The following is a 22,014-nucleotide window of genomic DNA, read 5'->3' as shown; positions in this document are numbered from 1 at the left end:
GTGGTTGTGGTGTTATTAGGTGCCCAGGCACGCTTAGGCTTTTCTTTTTTTTCCCAACATCCCAAGAATATGAATCCAAATATAGACAGTTTAGGGTCACTGCTGCTTGCTAGTTGCCACAGCCGCCGATTTGAGTATAAACATTGGTTAAATTCTCGTCTTTTGCTTTCCTGTGGCTCGTCTACACTCCCCACATGGTGTATACTTAATGCATATTGCTCGACAGACAGAAACCGTATCAATTTGCGCTTCCTGCTCGATGTATTTTAAGTCTGCGTCCTGTGTTTACTAATTAGTGGTGGCTACATGGTTTACAAGCCAAACATTTATTTTTAAGGACCCCTGTGCTCTTGACAAAGCATTAACTTTATTACTGCAATTTGCTTGTCATTTCAGCGTTTGTGCTCCCTAGTTCCTTTTACTTAGACTCAGGGTCTCATATATACTCCAGGCTGGCATAGAAGTCTCTGTGTAGCCCCGACTAGCTGGCAGTCCTTCCAACCTGGCCTCCAAAGGCTGAGAATGTGGATTTGCAACAGCCCACTAAGCCCTCTTCCCTCTCGTTTAACGTTTGGAGTTTGATACTAAGAGACAGACTTCCTATTACCTTTGTGAAAGTGGTTTGCAAAATAGAGTCTCAGAATGAAGAATAAATAAATGTATTGTTTAATTCAGAAGCGTTCATGTTCATAAAGTTTGCCTTAATGGACAATCATCTGAGTTACTTTGTTAGTTCTGCACTGCTGGTTAACAATTATCCCCAAATTTAATACAGCCTAAAATAACAAACTTGTTTCATCTTGGTTTCTTTGAGTCAAGAATTCGGGCAATATTTGACAGAATAGTTGGGGTTGTTTCTTGAGGTATCAGTTAAGCTATAGTTGGGAGTTGTGATGTCATTGAAAGGATCCACCTAGGTGGAGTAAGGATCTACTCCCAAGGGCATGCACATGGTTGCTGGTTGGCCTAGATTCTCTGCCAATTGGGTTGCTTCACGAAAGAATGGCAGTTGATTTCCCCTACCACAGGCAATCCAGGAAAGAGTGTCCAAACTGAAGGCAGATACCTGCACTCTATAACCTAACCTTTGAAGAGACCCTATCCCCGCTGCCACATTGTATTTGTTAGGAGTCTGGCATCCAACCCACATTAGAGAGGCAGGGGATAACTCTGCCCCAAAGCTCAAGAGGCAAGATCTCTGGAAGCTATTTTAGAGGCACCTGGCACAGACACAGTGGCTGATAACTTTTAGCAGGTAAAGTAGTTAATAAGTAAGAATAACTTAGCCCAAAAAAGTTTGATTGTGAAGTAATATGTAAACCTGTGCTAGCATCAACCCTTCCTGAAAAACAGTTTAAAATCTGTTTGATATTAATTATCCTTAAGAGTATTGTTTAATATTTCCTGAAGAAAGGTGTGTCTGAAAGGAATGTTTGTGTTTTTAGGGTCTAGATATCACAACTGGAGATTGTTTATTTCTTATCTATTGCTCTTTTATATGGCTGGAATTGAGTTAAAATGAGCATATCATAGATAGCTTTTGGAAAAGGAAAGCAGTTAGGGATAGGGATGCTTGTAGATAAAATGCAGGTCAGTGGGAAATTCGTGTTAACCCATGTGGTCAAATGGGGTGGGAGAAGTGTGTTTTGGAAATGTATTTTGAAGTCTTATAAAAGTATTATTGACATTTGTGAGTGGTAATGGGTAGTAGAATGAGCTCTACCCCATGCTGCTACTTATATCAGCCCAACAAGTGCTTTTTAGAGACCTCTCCTCAAATGGAGCCTAAATATTTTTAACTATAAAAAAAAAACCCAAACAACAACAAAAACCACCTCGGGATGAAGCAAGGTTTATTAAGAAAAAATTTAATATAGATTAGTAGTGCATTGAAAGAGACAGAAGGACTTAAGAAAAAGGGTACACACCCAAGTATGGTCTTGGGCTTTTTAAGATAGAATTGTATTCAAGTGTCTTAACAATAACAGTACGTAACATTTTGATGGTCTTTAAAGTTATATTATTTAAGGGTTTTGTTTTTTTGTTTTTGGTTTTTTTTTTTTTTTTTTTTTTGGTTTTTACGAGACAGGGTTTCTCTGTATTGTTTTGGAGGCTATCGGTCCAGCCCAGCCTGGAACTCACAGAGATCCACCTGCCTCTGCCTCCCGAGTGCTGGGATTAAAGGCGTGTGCCACCACCGCCCGGCCTATTTAAGGGGTTTATAAAAGTAAATAAAAACTATTTTGGGCATGCTTATCTTTATCTAGGTAACATTCCTTTAATACTTAAGATAAATTGGCTCATGGTGTTTTGTATAGGTTTGAGTGTGATCAGATAAAAACATAGGTTAAAAAAAAAGTCAAAGTATCCCTTACTATCAATGGGTCACAAGAAAGACAAAACATGTTTTGATTGTAAACATGATTCCTAATCTTGTCAGATGTTCTTTGATTCTCAGCCGTACAGATTGGCCTCTGTCTTCCCTTCCCGTGTTTAAACATGATTCCTAATCTTGTCAGATGGTCTTTGATTCTCAGCCATACAGATTGGCCTCTGTCTTCCTTTCCCGAGTTCACTTCATTGCCCTGCATCAGCAGGCACCACCCTCTACCTACACACTCCACTGCACTACAGCTTTTACCAATAAACCGTAAAAGCTTATTGGGAGCAAAAGGTTCTGGCTTCAGGGTGTGTTATGGCACTGTTTGTGCTAAGACCCAATATAAAATTACCTCTGCTTCTCCCCAGGTTTGAAAGATACTATAAATCCTTATTTATTTGTAAACCATTACCCAAATTCATAGACATAAAACAAATAAATTAAGTTCAAGTTTGGGCAACAAATTTAAGAAGCGTACGTCTAGAATTAGGCATTTACACATACTTCAAGAATAAAGTGCATAGGATTGTTTAAAGATTTGAATGAAGGAGCCACATTTAGCAAGAAAACTTAACTTAGTCTTTATCTGACCATATGGCTTAGCTATTTATAGCTGTCATGGGGGTGGAGAAACAGGAAGTGGGAGGCATGGATGCTACATATACTCCACCATCTCCACCATCTTTTTATGTTACTCACTTTTAGGTGTTTTTCCTCTTTCCTTTGTTTTCGTGCAATAGGGAAATTGTTTTTCTAATTTCCAGTTACAGCAAAACAATGTACATAAAATAAAATTCATCTCTTATCCAGTTCAAAATATACAAACCAATGGTATTAAATATATTCCTAGTGGCATGTGATCACTCCCACTTCTCCATAATCCCTTACCTCCCAAAGTTAACTGTCTATGCCACCACCCTCCTGATCCCTGTGCCTTTCCCTAGTTCCTGGTAATCCCATTCTACATTCTATGATTTGGGCTACTCTAAGTACTTCATGTAAGCAGTATCATGTAGATTGTTTTCATGTAGTATTGAAGTTTATGTAAAATATTAAGTTTTCAAATTCATGAGTATGACTGCATTTTTATTTGCCTTTAACTCCTATCAGCAATGTTTGTACCTTTCATTGTAGAAATCTGATTAAATTAATTCCTAAATATTGTCTTCTTGTAGGTGAAATTGTTTTCTTAATTTCTTTTTCAGATTGTTCATTAGTATATAGTAGCACTGTTCATTTTTTTTTCTGTTGACCTAGCATCTTGCCTTTTTGCCAAAGTCATTTGTTAATTCTAAGGGTTTTGTTTTGTTTTTGACACAAAAACACAGCTCTCACTTCAAAAAGAATAAAAGATAGTTTATTCTGGAGTCGAATATGAGAACATGGATTCAGGTTATCCCAAACACCATGTTTCAGCATGTTTTGGTTCTGTGACATTTTTATAGCTACAGAGCAAAAGAAAGTCTAATCAAGGCACTTTTCAAATATAAGATAAAACATGAGGAATGTGAGTTATAATAATCAAGGAAATCTCTGCCACAGATTTCAGATGTTGTCTGATACATGCTTAGCTCTTTGGTTGGTGAAAGTTGTTGCTCTACTAAGTTAATACATCCCAAAAGGTTTCCTGTGACAGTCACAAGAATGTTAGGTCAGATACAAGTGGACAATGGATGTCTATTAGGGGGTTAAAAGTAGTTCAAGATAATTTGATTCTGGATATGCCACAGTTCAACTCTCCATAATCACAAAATTCCAACCAACCAGTCTTGTAAAGGATGTAACATGGATGTGACTCCTTTTGTGAATTTCAGTTCACAATTTTACTTTTGGTTTTGCAGAATCTTTAGTGTTTTCTGCTTGTAAGATCATATCTGCAAACAGAGGTAATTTTCTCGTGTCATACTTGGTTGTCTTATATTTCTTTGCTAGTTGTAAGAATCCCTGGAAACAAAGAAATGCAATGTATAGCTGAAAGAGATTTGGGGTATCAAGCTCAGAACCCTTTCACACGTGAGGAAACTGAGACTTCAAATTTTAAGAGACTTACCCAATTTTCACAACGTGTTAAAGGAAGGATCCTAGTTCAAATCAACTTATTTCTGACCCCCCCCCCCCAGTTCAGGTTACTCTCAGTATTTTGCTTTAATACTTAAGGTGATGCACATTGAGGGGGTGGGCTGGAATGTGCCATTGTGGGTGCAGATGCAGTCATGCTGGGTAAATAGTAATTCTTTAAAAGTAGAACTAATTTAATTAAAATTGATATCCATGAGCAATATGATACATTAACTGTGTTTACAAGTTAAAACATAACAGCATGTTTAGGTCAAAGCAGACTGAAGAAATTAAGTAAGCCTAAACGTCTCAGATTTGTGGTTGTGCTTGCATAGCGTGTCTTCATTTTCTTACATTTTTTTTTGTTTGTTTAAATGTTATTTTGCTAGCACTTGGAAGAAGAAAGTAAAGAGGCGGGGTGGGGTGGGCCTTAGAAAACAAGGCAATATTGTAAATCTTTTTGAATGAAAACAACCCACAAATGGTTTGCCTTTTAGTAAGGAAACCACTCTTGCCGGGCCAGATCTCTACATTTAATGAGTGGGGCTTTTATGTCTTTAATGTGCATTGTGACCTCTTAGTACTTAACTGTTTCCCCCTTTCTCTTTAGAAAGTCCTCCTTGTGGACTTACTTCTTTCATTTCTCTGAAATTGTGGACTCAGAATTTTAGGAGCATAGTTGGTTATCAGGTGTTTTTAAATGTTTTTCACCAGTCTATTCTAAACAACTTTGGTGGTCTGTTCTTTTGGATGTCCAGACATAAATTATAGCCTGCCAGTCGGATTCTGAATGCCATGCAGACAGTATTTTTTCACAGACTCACCCATATTGTTCCGCCATTAATGCCACTTCACACCACCTGAAGATTTTGAAACCTAAAATAACCAAACATTAGTTGTTACATCTGTTTGAGAAAAGCTTTTTTTAAAGATACGTGAATTTCCTTTCTTTGAAATCTAATCAAATTTGTATTTTAAACATGTCTGTGAAATTTGTATTTTAACATAACTGTCTGTAAATATATTTGCACTTTATCTGAAACAGGATGTTTGTTTACTGAAGAGCTGAAACTCCAGATCAACCCTTCCCCCAGCCTTCAATCCTGGAGACTATGCTGTATGCAACAGGCTTAGGGCCAAAACTGAACACAAAGGAACTCCATCCCCCCCTCGCCTCCTAGGTACTTGGATCCTGGGGACTGTTTGACCACAAAAGAAACTCCCCTGTAGTCTCCCGGAAATTCAATTCTGAAAAGTATTAGTACAATAGACCACCTGCAAGCCATAGGAACCACAGAATGTTCCCTCCCAGTACCAACCTATGAGAAAAATGGGTACACAGGTATTACAAGCCAAAAACATGACTTTGAAAAATCTCTTGATTGTTCCCCAAATGTCAACCGATCAGAAACCAACCCTTACCTACTGATGCAATCCTGTAACTTTTGTCTTTAAAACCTAGCAGTAGACAGGGACCTTTACCCCCTCTGGAGGCTGCTGTGTCAGCTTGCTAGACGGGTCCCTCCCACGCGGAAGCATAGGATAATCAATAAGCCTTGTGCATTTGCATCAGTGGTCTGTCTCCCTGGTCTCTTTGGGGGATCCTTGTGACTTGGGCACAACATTTACAAATTTCATTTCAATTCTCAGATGTAAAAAGTAGTGAAAAAAATCTAGCATCTTACAGTGAGTATTTGAATGCAACTGTTCATGTTTTGTCAGTCATCGAATAGGTATTACATAGCACAGCTCAGAAAGAACTTTATGGAATCAGATTTGCTGTGGGAAAATAAATAATTAGAATGTAAGTTTGAGAGACTCTTGTATTCCTGCTGCCACTGTGTAGATTTTCACTGAAGGATGAACTATTCTTCATGTAGGTATGCTGGCTAGTTTCATCTGAAAGGAGGGAACCTCAACTAAGAAGATGCCTCCATAGGATCCAGCTGTAGGACATTTCCTTAATTAGTGATTGACATGGAGGATCCAGCCCATTGTGGGTGGAGTTGTCATTGAGCTGGTGGTCCTGGGTTCTAGGAGATGGCAGGCTGAGGAAGCTGTGATAAGCAAGCCAATGACCAGCACCTCTCCATAGCTTCTTTATCAGCTGCAGCTTCCTGCCGCGTGTGTGTGTGCGTGTGTGTGTGTGTGTGTGTGTGTGTGTGTGTGTGTGTGCGTGTGCGTGTGTGTGTGTGTGTGTGTGCGTGTGTGTGTGCGTGCATAAAAAGGTATATATTTCTGTTCTTTTCAAAATAATAGACTATTTCTCTGAAGAACCAACACTGGACAGTTATGTGGAAGTAAAAGCCAAATAAACCTTTTCCTTCCAAGTTTGTTCATGGTGTTTGATCACAGCAATAGTCGCCCTAACTAGGATGTTAAGGTTTCCTCGCCAGCATGTGCTGCCCGAATGCTCAGCTCAGTGACATTTCACAAAGGGTTAGTGCAGCTCTCTTTCCTTGGTATTCAGTTATAGGAGCTGTTCTTTTTGTTGTTGTTGTTTTGTTTTTGTTTTGTTTTGTTTTTTGTTTTTTGATACAAGGTTTCTCTGTGTAGCCCTTACAGTCCTGTAACTCACTGTGTAGACCCTGCTATCCTGGAACTCAGAGATCTTCCTGTCTCTGCATCCTGAGTGCTGGGATTGAAAGTGTGCACCACTACCACCACCCAGCTTATATAGGAATGTTTTGATTAAAACTGTTCAGTGTTTAACTTTACATTAGGTATCTAAGATCTACTAATAAAATAATTTTTATTTTGTTCTTCAGAGAAATACTCTTTTTTCTTGAAAAAACATAAATATATTTTTCTCTGTACACACACACACACACACACACACACACACACACACACGGTGAGTGAAAAGTGGTAATCAAAAATACCATCTTTTAAAGAAATGCAACCATTTTCTGGAAATAAATTGTATAGAAAACTGATTGTAATTAATGTCATTGTTGCTAATTGCTCTGTAATGTTTTTCTAGGTTTGAAAACTCCTTTACAAAAGAGATTTTTAAAAATATGAAAACTGCCTTTTATTTTCTGAGATTTATTTTCTGTGTATGGCATCTTACCTGCATCTGTATCTATGCACTATGTGTATGCAGTGCCCACAGAGGCCAGAAGGGGGCATCAATTACCCTCGAAATGGGGTTTCACACCATTGTTAGCTATCACGTGGGTGCTGGGACTATGATCTGGGTCCTCTGGAAGTACAGTCTGTGCTCTTAACTGCCGAGCCCTTTTCCAGCCCTGGGCTGCTTTTCTTCTATGAGAAAAATACATCCAAATGTCATATCTGACCAGTGTGACTGGTTTTTGGGTTTTCACATTAAACTTTTTTGAAAAATGGAGCCGGTGGTTATGTAGTGCTTTTCCATTTAAAAGATATCTCTGTATGCATTGTCTTGGTTGAGATCATAGCAGATTTGTAGTTTCCCCCACTTTATGGCATGAAGGCTTAGAAGATACTAAACTATGAAATAATTGGAGCTATAAATTCCATTGCTCTGAAGCAGGCATTATATACTCCATGGTTTCCAGTTTCAGCACAATAAAAAAAAAAGCCAAGACTTTAGGACTTAGTGTCTTGATTTTTAAATTGGCTTTTCCATTAAATATTTGTTCACTGTGCAATTAAACGGTTACTACTAACATTTACCTTACTATTTTAATAGAAACAAGTATATATAAAATTAGGTGGTTTAAATTAAATTTATTCTACTTTTAAGATATTGAACAAAACAATTTCAACATGTTTTAGAAGTATTTGAAGCAGTTCTGATTACATTAGTTTATGTACAGCAATACCAATGTCACCATTTTGCCTTTTAAGTATTCATTGTCTTTTTGTTTTATTTTTTCTACTGTTGATTGATTGCCTCAAGCATATCAGTCAAATGCCCTGTGAGCTACATTCCCAGTCCTGCATTGTCTCATTTTAACCATTAAGAGACACACAAATCGTACTTTTTCCACTTATATCTTAATCCAAATCTTAATGCATTCCGTATAAACAGTTAAGACATAATTTAGGATTATTATCCTTGAATGTGTCTTATTTCAGTATAGATGTCAGAGACCATTCATAAGGTTTTTAACAATTAGTTGAATGTGCTAAAACCCAAGATAATTACTCTTCAACAAACCATACCAGATTTGCACACTTGATCAACTCTTTTTAAAGCTTTTGTTAAAGTTCTTCTCTTAAGTCTCTCTCTATGTCTCTGTATACCTGGTGCTGGGAATTGAACCCTAGGGCCTGTGTACACTAGGTAAGCACTCTGCAAATGAGCTATATTTCCAGTTTGAAGTTTTGGAATCAGTGCTTTTCATTTATTAAGCCAGACAACAAATATTTGATGAGCACTTTATATATGGTTGGTGCTGGATTTATCCGTGTAGTCCTTTGTATGGAGTCAGCTCATCTTAGTGCATAGAGGAGAGGCCATCCTCATTTTACATATTGAAAATGTGACCCTGTTTTGTGAATCTCCATGTCATTTTTAGCAGGTAGTTACCAAAGAACTATAAGCAATATATATGCATTTATATACATATATATAATATGTTCACATACATATATGTATGTATTTTATATATTGAAATTTCTATTTCTTTTAATCCCAAATCAGCTTTGTTAATTTGATGATTAAGCTTTATGATAAAAATGAATTAAAATGAATACAAAAATTATATGGTCCATGTCTCCAAATTTATATTTTAGTAGACATATTTAGATAAACATCATAATTCAGGAATGGTATTGCAGACCTATAATCCCAGTACCTGTGGGAGGATGTGACAAGAAGATCCAAACTGAGGCCAGCCTGGACTAAACAGCAATTCTTGTCTTGAAAAGAGCCTGAAAGTACTGATCTCAGTGTGGTTACATATATCTGCCACACAGGAGGATAAGACTCAAAGATCATGGCAGGTTTGCAGTTAACTTGGGCTGTGCAGTGAGATTACTGATTTTTAAAATACTGTTTTTAACAATCATTACATTAATAGCACTTTAAAATTCGGAGAGTGTTAGTACTTTATATCTTCATAATACATATCTTCCAAACCTTGACTAACAAGGTTTTCATCTATTATTGGAGGGTTTTTTTTTTTTTTTGGTTGTTTTTTTTTTTTTTTAAGAAAGCATACCAGTACTAATGGAAAATTTCCTGTAATTCCAGTGCCAGAACATCTGAACATCTGATGCCCACTTTGGCCCTCTCTTGTCACCCGTGAACATACACACACACACACACACACACACACACACACACACACACACACACACACACACACGAGGAATAAAAGCAGTAAAATTATTTAAAAAATGTTTGTAGAACCTAAATGTCAACTTTCTGTTGTGACATAGTCAACAAATATATGTGCTGTCAGTCCCATGGAATTATGAAGCATTATTTTACCAGGGAGGAAAATGAGAATCAAAGATTATAAAGTAATCAAAGGCTATGTGGAAGATTGATCAAGATGTTTTGTTTTTTCACTTCTAAGCCTGTGTACTTTCCTCAGGACAGCCTCAGGGCAGTGTAAAGGCTGCAGCTGGCGGCAACAGCTTCGGTAATGAACAAAGACAGGTCAGAGATGAGACCTGGTGTGTCTCGATTTGAATAGCTGTTTGCTGATTTGTGATAACAGCTTTGCACTCATATACACCCAAGTTTGAGTCCTATATTGCTTTTCCAGTCATGTGATCAGAACCCTATTTGACACTTCTAGTGACCTTTAAAGATGCTGGTGAGAATTAAGGTGTAATGATATATAAAAGTTTTGAGTGGTTGACACACAGTACTAAATAAACAGTTTATAGCACTGAAAAAATAATTAATATTTATATTAGTATTATGTAAATGTTCCAGGTATAATACTATAAACAAAAGGAAGGGAACAAGAACAGAGTGTATGAACTAAATCTCCATATCCTAAAAATATTTAAGGGGTATTTTTTTCCTACTATATTTAGAAGTTTATCTCTACTCTTGTGGTCAAAGACAGCAATTAAAGATCACCTTTTCCCCTTCTGAAGGAACAGAGTTCAGGTCGCAGAACCCATGACAGGGCAGGGAAACTGATGCTCTCTTCTGGCCTCTTGGACATCTACACATACATTGTATAAACACAATATTAATTAATGAGTTCTTGTCAAAATGTCAATAATAATTCTGACTTAGTGTTTAATTTTCTTTATCAGAGTCCCTCTGCTACTTCTCTATCAAATTCCACTCAAAATTCATTGATAATTGTACCTTGAATTAACTCTGAAGGCTATGAAATGTTTAGCTTTATTAATGATTGTAATGTTGAAAAATAGCATTGTCTTCTGTTTGTGTTTTCATTGGTCACTTATATAGATTTGTAGGAATTTTTAAAATATTAATAGAATATAGTTCATTATTGTGCTTCTTACCTAATATCCAAATTGTCCAACGTTTGTCCATAGGCGCACTATCAAATTAATTCAAGGTTCCCTTTTCAAACTATCATAATTACTTTTGTTTTAATTTGTCTTTAACTAACTCGGTCCATGTTTAAGAAATGTTGCCTTAGGAATCCTTGCTAGGCCAGGCATGTTGGCACATGCATCCCAGCACTCAGGAGGCTGAGGCAGATGGTTCCCTGAGATCTAGACCAGCCTGGTCTACCCAGTGAGTTACAGGACAGCCAGGATACACAGAGAAACCAAGTCTCAGCAACAAAACAAAGTTTATTGCTAGCTTTTAAGGGACTATCAAGTGGTCTGGGAATGTGAAAATTGAAAGATGAACCCTTTTCACTATAACTCCATATTCTGAAAATGCTGTAGGCAGCTCCCCAGAACATTTAATCTGTAGGGTAGAAATTTACAATGTTTGTTAAAATTAGAGTTGTAATTGCTAACTTTGAGCTGGGGAAGTGGCTCAGCTGTACAGCATGAAAGCTCGAGTTTGGATCCTTAGCACTCATGCGCAAAGCCTGGGCAGGGGGTGGTCCCTGTAGATTCTAGACCAATCAGTATTGTCCCAAATCCATGAGATGCTTCTGTATTAATAACTGAAGATAGAGGGCAAATGACGACTTCAGGCCTCCATATGCCCATACACAAACTCTAAAACCAAACACAAATGCACAAATACAAAGCTGCTAACTTTTACTGAGGAGTCACTGACTAAAAAAATTTTTAGGATTTGTGTATGTTTTAATAATCTTTTAATGACAGAACATTAAAGATTGTTGAGGAAATAAATTGTTGACTTAAGATGTATGGATCCCAGTAGGACTGATGGTCTTTATAGGGTGGTTTGTTTGATAGCCATTGTGCATAAAAGGACATAGTTTTTCATTCTGTGTGTGTGTGTGTTGTATGTCTGTATGCAATTTTACACACGTGCGTTCAGGAGCTCACAAAAGCCAAAGTATCAAATCTCACCAATATAGAGTTATACACAGTTGGGGGATGTCCAGTGTTCTCTGCAAGACAAGACTGTGCTCTTAACTACTGAATCATATCTCCAGCCCCAAAGAAGATTCATTTTTTATCCTTATCATGTAAGAAACAGTGGCCCAGAGACGTTGACCGCTTGTTTTCATTCCACATCTCGCCCTGAATTGTTCCCTCTTTCTCTTATGTATTTTGAGTCTTCCACCTTTTGTGGCTTCTTAGGACATACAAGTTTCTGATTCCCTCTCTACAATATTCTAAACTAATCTCGTTCCATTTAAAATAATATTGTAAATAATCTTTACATTTTTCATACATCTATACAATGTATTTTGGTTAAAGCCATCCATCATGAACTCCCTTCAGCTCTCCCTAGTTCCTGTCACCCCCATACACACAATTTCATGTCCTCCTTGATATTAAAAAAGAGAAAAAAAAAAAACGCTTGAGTCCTGTTAGTGCTGCCTATGAGTATGGGACCGCCCTCTGGGGCTTGAGTGGCCTACCAGTGGCCATGCCTCCAAATGAGTGTAACTAACTCTTCCTCTGTTGCAAAGATGTCTTGAGATACTCTGTGTATTTTTTTACTTTGTGTGTATCTGTATGTATGTGTATTTGTATGAGGATGTTAGTATGTGAGTGGCCTTGCCTTTGTCACTACACATATCTGGAGATGAGAAGACAACTTGTAAGAGTCGTTTCTCTTCTGACCCTTGGGTCCTGGGGGTCCAGCATGGGTCATTAGTCTTTACAGCAGATGCCTTTATTAGCTAAGCCATTTGATGTGCTGCTCATTTCTAAAGGGGGCTTTAGCTAATTAAGCTTATGGATTATAAGTAAATAGTTTTCAAAAGTTTCCTTTGTTTTCAAATTCATCTTAAAACTGAGTTTATGTGAAAATGGGTATTTTTCCTAAAAATTCTGAATGAGTGATGAAACAAGAATATTTTGCTTCAAAAGTGGCTCGTGAAAGTAATTATTTGTATTAAATATTCTTCCTGACTGAGTCTTTCTCAGTATGTTTATTTGCTCAGGAAAACCTGCTTGTTCTGAAAGCAGTATCAAATAAGTTTAGGCCAGTCATTTTCTAAATATTTGTGTATGGGGAGCCAAGGATATTTAACAGCTGCTCTGATAGGTGATGTGTAGGGGCTTGGGGAGACTGGAACACACCTTTTTACATCTTTGCGCAGGTGCCTCGAACACATCCACAGAGCTATTTGGAGAAGAGTTGAAAAATTACACTAAATTACAATTTTATTTGCAAGCACCAATAAAACCAAATAGTTTGTTATTGCTGAGAAATTTATCCTGGAGTTCTAGGTGTCTAATTTATAAGGTTTTTGAATTAGACTTCAGGGCCTATGTTACATATTATTACAGTCTACAGCCTAAGTGTAGAATGGCAGGAATTAAACAGAAAGTCTGCATCACAGCTGTTATGCATCTGGGAGTCTGGTTAAAAGGGTCTAGCTTAGTGGAGCCTGAGTGGAGATAAAAAACAATGTTGGAGGCCGTTTAACTGAGGTCCTGTGCTCTGATTAGAGCTGGGTTTAATGCTGGCCCATAAGTCCACATAATTAGAATTTGTGAGTGTCTTCAGGCCATCAGCAACTTGACTTCCACCACATGAAAAATGCTTATGTCACCTATGGATCTTAAAAGTCTTAGCAAGCAGCTGGGATAGAGTCGATGAGCAGACCAGGCAGTTAAACTTCTCTACCAAGTGCCGCACCCCAAATACTCCAACACTTCTTTATAATATCCTATAACTTCCACTGGGCTTTAACGAGAAATTACAGTTCTGTTGAACTAACAAATGTCTTGTCAGATTATTACACCACTGGAAAGATGGCTTACATTTTCGTGTCATCCTTATTGTCTTCTGGCCTTCTCAGGCTTGCAGATGGGTCAAGGACTCTGGAGAGTGGCCAGAAATCAGCATCTCCAACAGGAAGCCTACAGTGAGCCAGGCTACCTCAGCAGAGAGCATAGCAGGAGAGTGACTTCAAACAACATTACTCACTCCGGCCACCGGAAACAAGCCCAAGGAGGCATCGATCTATATCATCTTCTGAAGGCAAGGAAGTCTAAAGAGCAGGAAGGGTTCATTAATTTGGAAATGCTGCCTCCTGAGCTTAGCTTCACCATCTTGTCCTACCTAAATGCAACTGACCTCTGCTTAGCGTCATGTGTTTGGCAAGACCTTGCAAATGATGAGCTTCTCTGGCAAGGGTAAGTGCAACCCACCAACATTGAACTCAGATCCCTGTCCTCTTTAGTTTTCCTTACACAGCATGCATGTATTGTAAAATAGTATCTATTAATGTGAGCATATGTATTTTACTAGAAAAATAATAGTTACCTTCCCAGTCAATTTTGATATTACCAAAAAGACAGTAGAGAAGACATTGTGATGATGACTGTACAGAAAGAAGGAAGTTGTAATCAAAATGTGTCAGTTATTACACATCAGACATTGCAGTTATTTGAGAAGCATACCCATTCTGAGTAAGAATTTATAGTTCAAAGTGTGTAGTCTTTCTATCATGGTGAAGTTTGTGTTTCCCAGAGGAAAACTATCTGAAGATTAGGCATGCTTAAAGATCAATAAAAACAGTGTTTTCTTTGTTTCAAAGTGAGCATGTGTGCTTTTGTATTTCTGTTTAACAGTGTTTGTTATCATCAACTTTTAAATTGTGACAAATTTCACCTATATTTTTTCTAAACCTATTTTTATCACTGAAGCAGGTGAACAGTTTGTTCCATGAATATTTTAATAGCTGTTGCACCAATTTCAACTTAAACTACAAATCCACAAGTTTTTGTAGAATAGAGTCTATTTTTAAAAATATCATTTATTCCTAGATAGCCTCCCACTCTAGTGAAAGGTCATAGAAATGTGGTAGTGCAAACTGACCTCAACTCCTGATGCTCCTGCCTCAGCCTCGCATTGCTGGGAGTGCAGGTGTCCACTACCACACCCAGCTGAGTCTATATTTGAGCTTAAACGAATATTCGTTTCTAAACTTAGTGGAATTAGGTCTGAATATATTTTTCATCAGGTTTTAAAGACATTTAAGATACATTGAAATATAGTATTTCTTTTGTCTCCATAGTAATACACTAGACTTAGTGCTCTGATATTTCTGAGTCTCTGAGACACTACACTAAACACTTTAGTTTTCGAATACTAACTAGAGCCTTCATATGAATTAGAACAATCCTAATCTACAGAAAAGGGTGCATTATGTGATACAGTTCTTATCCAAGGTTGAATATAAATTATATTAGCTTCATGTCTATATGTTAGTAAAGAATCATGGATTTGAAACAGTGTCTCAAGCATGATCAGCATCATAGTACTTGATGTGTATAGTTGTAGAATTATGCTGTGTTTAATTTGTTGTTAAAGCTTGCTTTTTGGAAAAAAAAATGAAGTTTCCATGCCCAACAATTAGTGTTACTTCACAGTTGTCATGGGTTACTTAATAGATCCCAACTAGCTTGTTACCATTGTGTGCTCTGAGTAAGACTTTTATCTAAATATTGCCACATGAGCCTAGCGTTGGTTGCACACGCCTTTAATCTCAGCACTCGGGAGGCAGAGGCAGGCGGATCTCTGTAAGTTCGAGGCCAGCCTGGTCTACAGAGCAAGTTCCACAGCCTCCAAAACAATACAGAGAAACCCTGTCTCAAAAAACAAAAGCAAACAAACAAAAATATTGCCACATGAATATTAGCTGGATTTCTTTTGGGAACCTTCTTGTTTCTTTTTCTTTTATGGTGTACCAACTGTTGTATAATATTTGTTTACACTGTGTGAAGATGTGTCTCTACCTAAGATCCCTTCTGATTGGTTTAATAAAGAGCTGAATGACTAATAGCTAGGCAGGAGAGATTAAGTGGGATCTCCAAGGAGAGAGAGGAACTCTGGGAAGAAGAGAGGTGGAGAGACACCAAGGAGATGTGGAACAAGTCGGATGTGCAGAGTGGGAGAGAGTTAAAAGCCACTTGGCAGAACACAGATTAATAGAAACAGGTTAACTTGAGTTATAAAAGCTAGTTCGTAACAAGCCTAAGCTAAAGGTCAAACCTTCATAATTAATAAGTCTCAGTGTCATTATTTGTGGGGTGTCAGTCCCACAAAGGAAATTCCAACTACAGCCAACATCAGAATTGTTGACAGGACTGAGCAAACCAATACAATTAAAACCCATTTTAGTAATCTCTAAGTGATTATCATCTATCATTGATCTTATTTTTGATTGCTTGTGTTTAACTTCAGATAGTTTTAATGAATATGATTAATAATTGTAACTGAAATTCTTAAGTGGTACCAAAATTGCTAATTGTATGACACCTATCTTATTCTAGTAAACCAGATGTACAAAATTTAAAATAAAATCGATAGCCACATATTTACTGCTGCAAATGCAGTGAGACCTGGGAGAAAGGAGCCTTAAAAATGAGGCAGATTAAACTCTCAATCGTAGCCAACTTATTAGAGCATCAGACAATTTGTACTCTAACGGTTCAGAAGAATCACATGAGTAAGGTGTCCAATCATAAGGACAACCTTATGTGACAAAAACATGTTTTCCATTGGGATAGAGCAAGTAACAATCACCAGTTGTAATGCATAGCTGAAGTAAACTCTCTCCTATTCACTACCCCTGGGAGAGTAATGAAAGCACATTCCAAGAACAGTTTCACGTTTTTGAAGAAATTGAGGTCACAAGACTATTTTTTGCAGTTTTCTCATAAGCACCCAGAATTCCCTTTGTATGACTCCATTCTTGAATTATGTTCTAACAGCTGCAGAATCTAATTCTGTGTCATCTAATTTCAAAATGTTATCATGTAAATGGATGTTTATCTTAGGAACTATAACAAGTTTGGTCTTATTTTCTCTTATAGGTTGTGTAAATCCACTTGGGGTCACTGTTCTATATACAATAAGAACCCACCTTTAGGATTTTCTTTTAGAAAACTGTATATGCAGCTAGATGAAGGAAGTCTGACCTTTAATGCCAACCCAGAGGAGGTAAGTAGGAAACAGGGTTATTTGCTTCAGGTCAACTTTATGATATTAATATTCTAATGTTTTATATAAACTTGCAGGTAAAATTAAAAGTAATTGAACATGCCTTTCCAATCTCTGTAAAACCAAGTTTTTGGTTACTGTTAGATGGCATAATCAGTTTTACTTGCCTTCTTTGATCATATTCTAATATATCTACCTGCTAACATTGTCTGGCAACATTCTTGAGAGGTGTACAGTACTCTACTGGGCTGAGATACATATTACCAGGAAGTATAAAATTTTGTTAATGAGAGCATACATATAATATGTTCATCAAATTTATATCTGCAGCATTATCTTTTGCATTACCATTTGCTCTGTTTAGTACTGATGCACTTTCATTAGAGATGATCACAGAAAACATCATTCTAATGTACTGTATCAAGATGGTGAGTTTGATGACTTTAGCTGACAAAGTGACTCAGCAGGTTAAGGAACGAGCCATGCAAGTCTGGCAGCCTGAATCCAATGCCTAGAACTTATGTGAGGGAAAGGAGAAAACAGACCCTACAAAGTTGCTTTCTAACTTGCATACTTGTATCGTCGAACAAATACATCCATGTGCACAAATATAGTCATAAGTTTTAATTAAAAGATAATTTCATGTTACCTAAAAGCTCCTTGATTCTGTTTAAAAAATGATGTTTCCTTTTTTCATAATATGTAAGAATGATCAAAATGTGAAAAGAAAATTATCCCTCACGTTTTCCTATTCTTATTTTAATGTACTTTGGAAAAATTAAGAGTTTCAGAAATGCTTACACATCTCCTGGAAATGCCTCCAAATCCAAATGGAAATGAAATGACCTTGGAAGTTACTACTTCTGGTGCATTATTTTCTGTGGAAACATTAACTAGAATTATGTAATTTAATATTATTTCAAGGTGCTTTTCACCTGTCATAAAGTTACCAAGAATTTTTTAAATTGGGATCTAAAGAGATGGCTTAACAGTTAAGAATAGCATTGGCTGCTCTTCCAGAGGTCTTGTGTTCAAGTCCCAGAAACCACGCAGTGGCTCACAACTATCTATAATGGGATTTCATGCCTTTTTCTGCCATACAGGCATGCATGCTAGTAGAGCACTCATACACATAAAATACATAAATAATATTTTTTAAGAACTGGGGGAGAGGCTTATTTAAGTCATATAGCCTAGTAGTTTCTAAAATAATTTTAATTTTGCTGTAAGTAGAAAAGTGTTCCTCTATTTCTAATTTTTAGCTTAAATCTAAATATTGCTCTTATAACTGAATGAAATAACCTAGTCTTATCCTTACCAATGAAACAAATTATATGTTATAAACCTGCTATAATATTGACATCCAAATACCCATTCTCTTTCTTTTTTAACCAGTGTTTAAAAAAAAAAAGTAGGTGAAATTATAATGGGCTTTTTGAGACAGTGGCTTGTCTTGAATTTACTATGTAGCTCAAGCTGGCCTTGAACTTATGATCCTCCTGCTTCAGCTTCGTGAGTGCCACCATGCCCCACGCCTAAAATTACTCATGATATTCTTATTGAAAATGGAATAACTTATTAAAGGCTAATGTTTCAACTCTACATTTAGGGCCATTATAATGTAAAAATCTACTTTTAAACTCTAAGGAACAATAAGGAGTTATCATAAATTAGAGTGTATCACTTATCCCTTTTTGGTAATTTTCCAGTGTCTTTCATCATAGAATACAGTTACTTTTCACAACATCTTCTGTGTAAACAGATAACAGTGTGAACATGTCACCTTTCAGGTCTTGCACTGTGGCAAATGTGCGTTGTATGGAGATTTCACTATAGTTACTCAGAGACTGGAGTAGTTTCAGAGCCTTTCATGTTTTCATTACACTTGGGCTTTTACTGGTTGCTGATTAAAACAGCTCATATGGTGAGCTTTCTTATGTTTTGCTTGGTCTACTTGCCCAATTGTGTGGTGATTGCTGGAGAAGAGCTGAGGGCAACTAGGGTAGTGTTTGCTCCAGAATGGGTAAGAATCAGGAGAGACAGCTTTTGTAAGCCCCCATCTTTATGGTACTTAGTTTATGAACTCTCGCTGGTCTGTCACGAACTGTGCTGATGATGCTGAAGCACAGTGTCATCTTGAGTTCATGTGGCATGCAAATGTATAACGTGGGAAGTAGAAGTTGTACAAAATGAGAAAAGTGGGCTGTCATTGCAGGTTCTGACTTCGGTAAGTAGGTGTTTCCTGCTAAATGTCTTGCGGTTTTAAAAATGATTATGAAGTCATGCTTTCTATGAAAAGAAAGAAAAAAATTGTGGCCTCACACATCAGGATATTGGCTAGATAGTTTTAAATGTCTAAATTGAAAAAAATAGAAAAGTATGTTTCTATATTTGCAGCTGTATACATTATAACATAGAGTTCTTGTTAGTAACTCCTAGAATGTTTTGAGGGAAGGCAAAAAAATAAAAAATAAAAGTCATATCCAAGTCCTTTTTTAATGTGATGAGGATTTTAAATTTTTGATTCAAATATTTGCTAAGCAAGGGAATTGAAATTATCAAAACAAGAAAACAAGATTTTTAGATTGTCAGCTTACTTTTCCATCCTAGCTTCCATTGTTATTGAGAGTTGACTGTATTTCATTTTTCACTCACGGGCCGGATTTAAAATAGCTAGTGTGTTCTTGAATAAATTTATTCACCGTTCTGAAAGGGCAGAGTATCGCTGCCAAGAGGCACAGAGTTGAGCTACTTGGAGTGTCTGTGGTTCTGGACTCTAGTCTATGCTTTTGTGAATATAAGTACTTTAGTAGGTATTACCTATAGAAAAATAAAATTCTATGTTTACCAGGATACACTTTGGTATAAATAGGCCACTCCCCAAAAAGGCATTGAAATACTGAAAGCCATTTAGTGTGTTCAAAAAAAAAAAACAGGGGAAAACATTTTGATGACTATATTCTAGTTTTCATTATAAATACAAAATCATTTTGTTACAAAGTAATGTCTATAGAATCAAAGTCACATAAAAGAAAGTTAACAGAAAGATACTCTCATGTAGAACTCGGCAATATGAGTATAATTAGCCAGATCATGGGAATGGGTCTTGCACAGATTTCTGAATGCTAGAATCAGAATACTTTTTGGAGATTTATTTTTCCCCCACTCACTGGAGCACTGTCATCAGACATATTTGTCTGGGTTCATCTAAGTGAACAATAAATTATTGTTGATAATAAGTGGTGTTTTTCATAACTGCTTGCGATAATGTGATATAATTGTTGAGTATTATATAAAAAAGTGTACTTTTCCATGAATTTTAGTTTTGTACTTAAGATTTTTCATAGCAAACATCATTAAAATATAAAAATAAGAATACTTACAGCCACAGGGAGCAAGATCCTCCAAAGGACACCGTTCATGTCACGGATATGGGTAACCAAACTCCATAGCAACTGCTGGCAGTGGCTCATGGGGTGGGGGAGAACATCTGCACAATTGTGGTACGATTATCTAGCACGCTGTTGTTATCTGCATGACGCTGTGATCTCCGCTGTATGTAATGTCGTGATCTTGTGCATGAGCTTGTGTACTGGTGGCAATGGTGACAATGACCACATTCTAGTAAAGGAATGTGCTGAGTACTATCTGTTTACATTAAGTTGTTCTTTCCCTGCATGTATAAGTTCAGTGTGCCAATTCTATTCTGCTGGGAGTGTTGTGATAAAGTAATTCTAGTTACCTTCCAGTATTTCTTAGGATTTATCTTTTCGTAGAACATTTTCTGGACATAGTTATCAATAAGTTTAGAGTCTTAAAACTGGTAGTAAACATAGTGATATAGGAGTGTTTTCATTTCTGTATGATTAAATAGTCTTTGTAATACCATGCAGTCAGATTTTTTTAAAGTATGCTTCAACTATATAAGCGTATTTCTCCTATATTTATACAGAAATACCCAAATGCATACACTTCTATGCATTTTACTAAATAGATCTGGAATAAATAAAATCTATTATAAAAAATATTTTGTTTGATGTACTTTAAATGGAAATGAATAAATATATGTGTATACTTTATTGTTAAAACAACATATTCTTTTTGCTATTAAACTAGGAAAGGTATAAGTTCTCCCATTATAGTAAAATTGTTAAGAGGACTTTTTAAAAGGCTCACTTTACTGTTACAGCCTTTTATAGATAGCATAAAATAGCTATTATCTACTTCATAGCATAGTAACAGTGTTGAATATTACACTTTCACCCCTAAGGATAGATAGCACCAAATGGTTTCATCAGAACATATAGATGAACATTCTCAATTGCATAGTAAGGAAGGTGTTCTCCAGTCTAGTAAATTTGAATAGGGTAGATTTCTGGTTAGTTGGCTTGTTTATGAATGATATAACTTTGTAAAGTATGCTGCACATTGTGAATACTCAACAGATAAATGTAGTGCCTATCATTATCCAAGTTTATTTGATACAATAATATTTGGTTTTGTTAAAAGAACATTCCAAGGGACACACTTAGAAATACATTTATAAATACAAGAGTAGTTGAGATGTCATTCTATTTATTTACAGTTGCCTAATGTGACCTCTCTGCTAAAACTGTTGATTTATAATTACTTGTTTTAAAATTCAACCTACAGTCTTTATAATGGAATCTGTATACCTGTAATTATTTGTTTTCTTTTCCATTGTCTGATAGTAATTCCTATTTAAAAACAACAGTTTCATTGTGACTTGACAGACTGTGGTAATTTTCATGTTTTGTATTGTAGTTATTATCTAATTTGTTAAGGAAAATGTTACTTTAGAAAATAAACCTCTAAAGTAATATTCAATATTACTGTAGACTGATACAAATGTCCCTGTAAAGTAATTTGATACTTATCAACTATTTGTAAATAAGTCTTTGATATTTCTTTCTCTGTATGAGCTCCATAAAATCTGAGTATCTCCAGTATTTCCATTGAAGACTTACAGATCATATAGGTGTTTTCTCATTCTGGAAAAATGCACTACCTATTGAGATTATAATCATAGATCCACAGAGCTAGAAAATTTTACTAATCTTTCTACAGAAAA

General features: G+C 36.4%; 1 protein-coding gene across 2 annotated transcripts in view; it reads left to right on the top strand.

Annotated features, from left to right (window-relative positions):
- Fbxo8 (F-box protein 8) overlaps positions 1-22,014 on the top strand; it is a 41,385-nt gene that overhangs the window by 492 nt on the left and 18,879 nt on the right. The window contains exons 2-3 of one of the 2 annotated variants that reach the window (XM_005075150.4): positions 13,774-14,110; positions 16,796-16,922. In XM_005075150.4, the coding sequence (XP_005075207.1) occupies positions 13,782-14,110; positions 16,796-16,922 (456 nt within the window). In that variant the 5' untranslated portion in view covers positions 13,774-13,781. Of the gene's footprint in view, positions 1-13,773; positions 14,111-16,794; positions 16,923-20,307; positions 20,426-22,014 lie in introns of those variants that run through there. The other variant, XM_040742268.1, reaches the window with a different exon arrangement.

This window comes from Mesocricetus auratus, unplaced genomic scaffold, assembly GCF_017639785.1.
Source record: "Mesocricetus auratus isolate SY011 unplaced genomic scaffold, BCM_Maur_2.0 Super-Scaffold_6731, whole genome shotgun sequence".
Classification (NCBI taxonomy): Eukaryota; Metazoa; Chordata; class Mammalia; order Rodentia; family Cricetidae; genus Mesocricetus; species Mesocricetus auratus.
The sequence above is the reverse complement of the archived record's forward strand: the minus strand, read 5'-3'. Positions and strand labels throughout refer to the sequence as shown.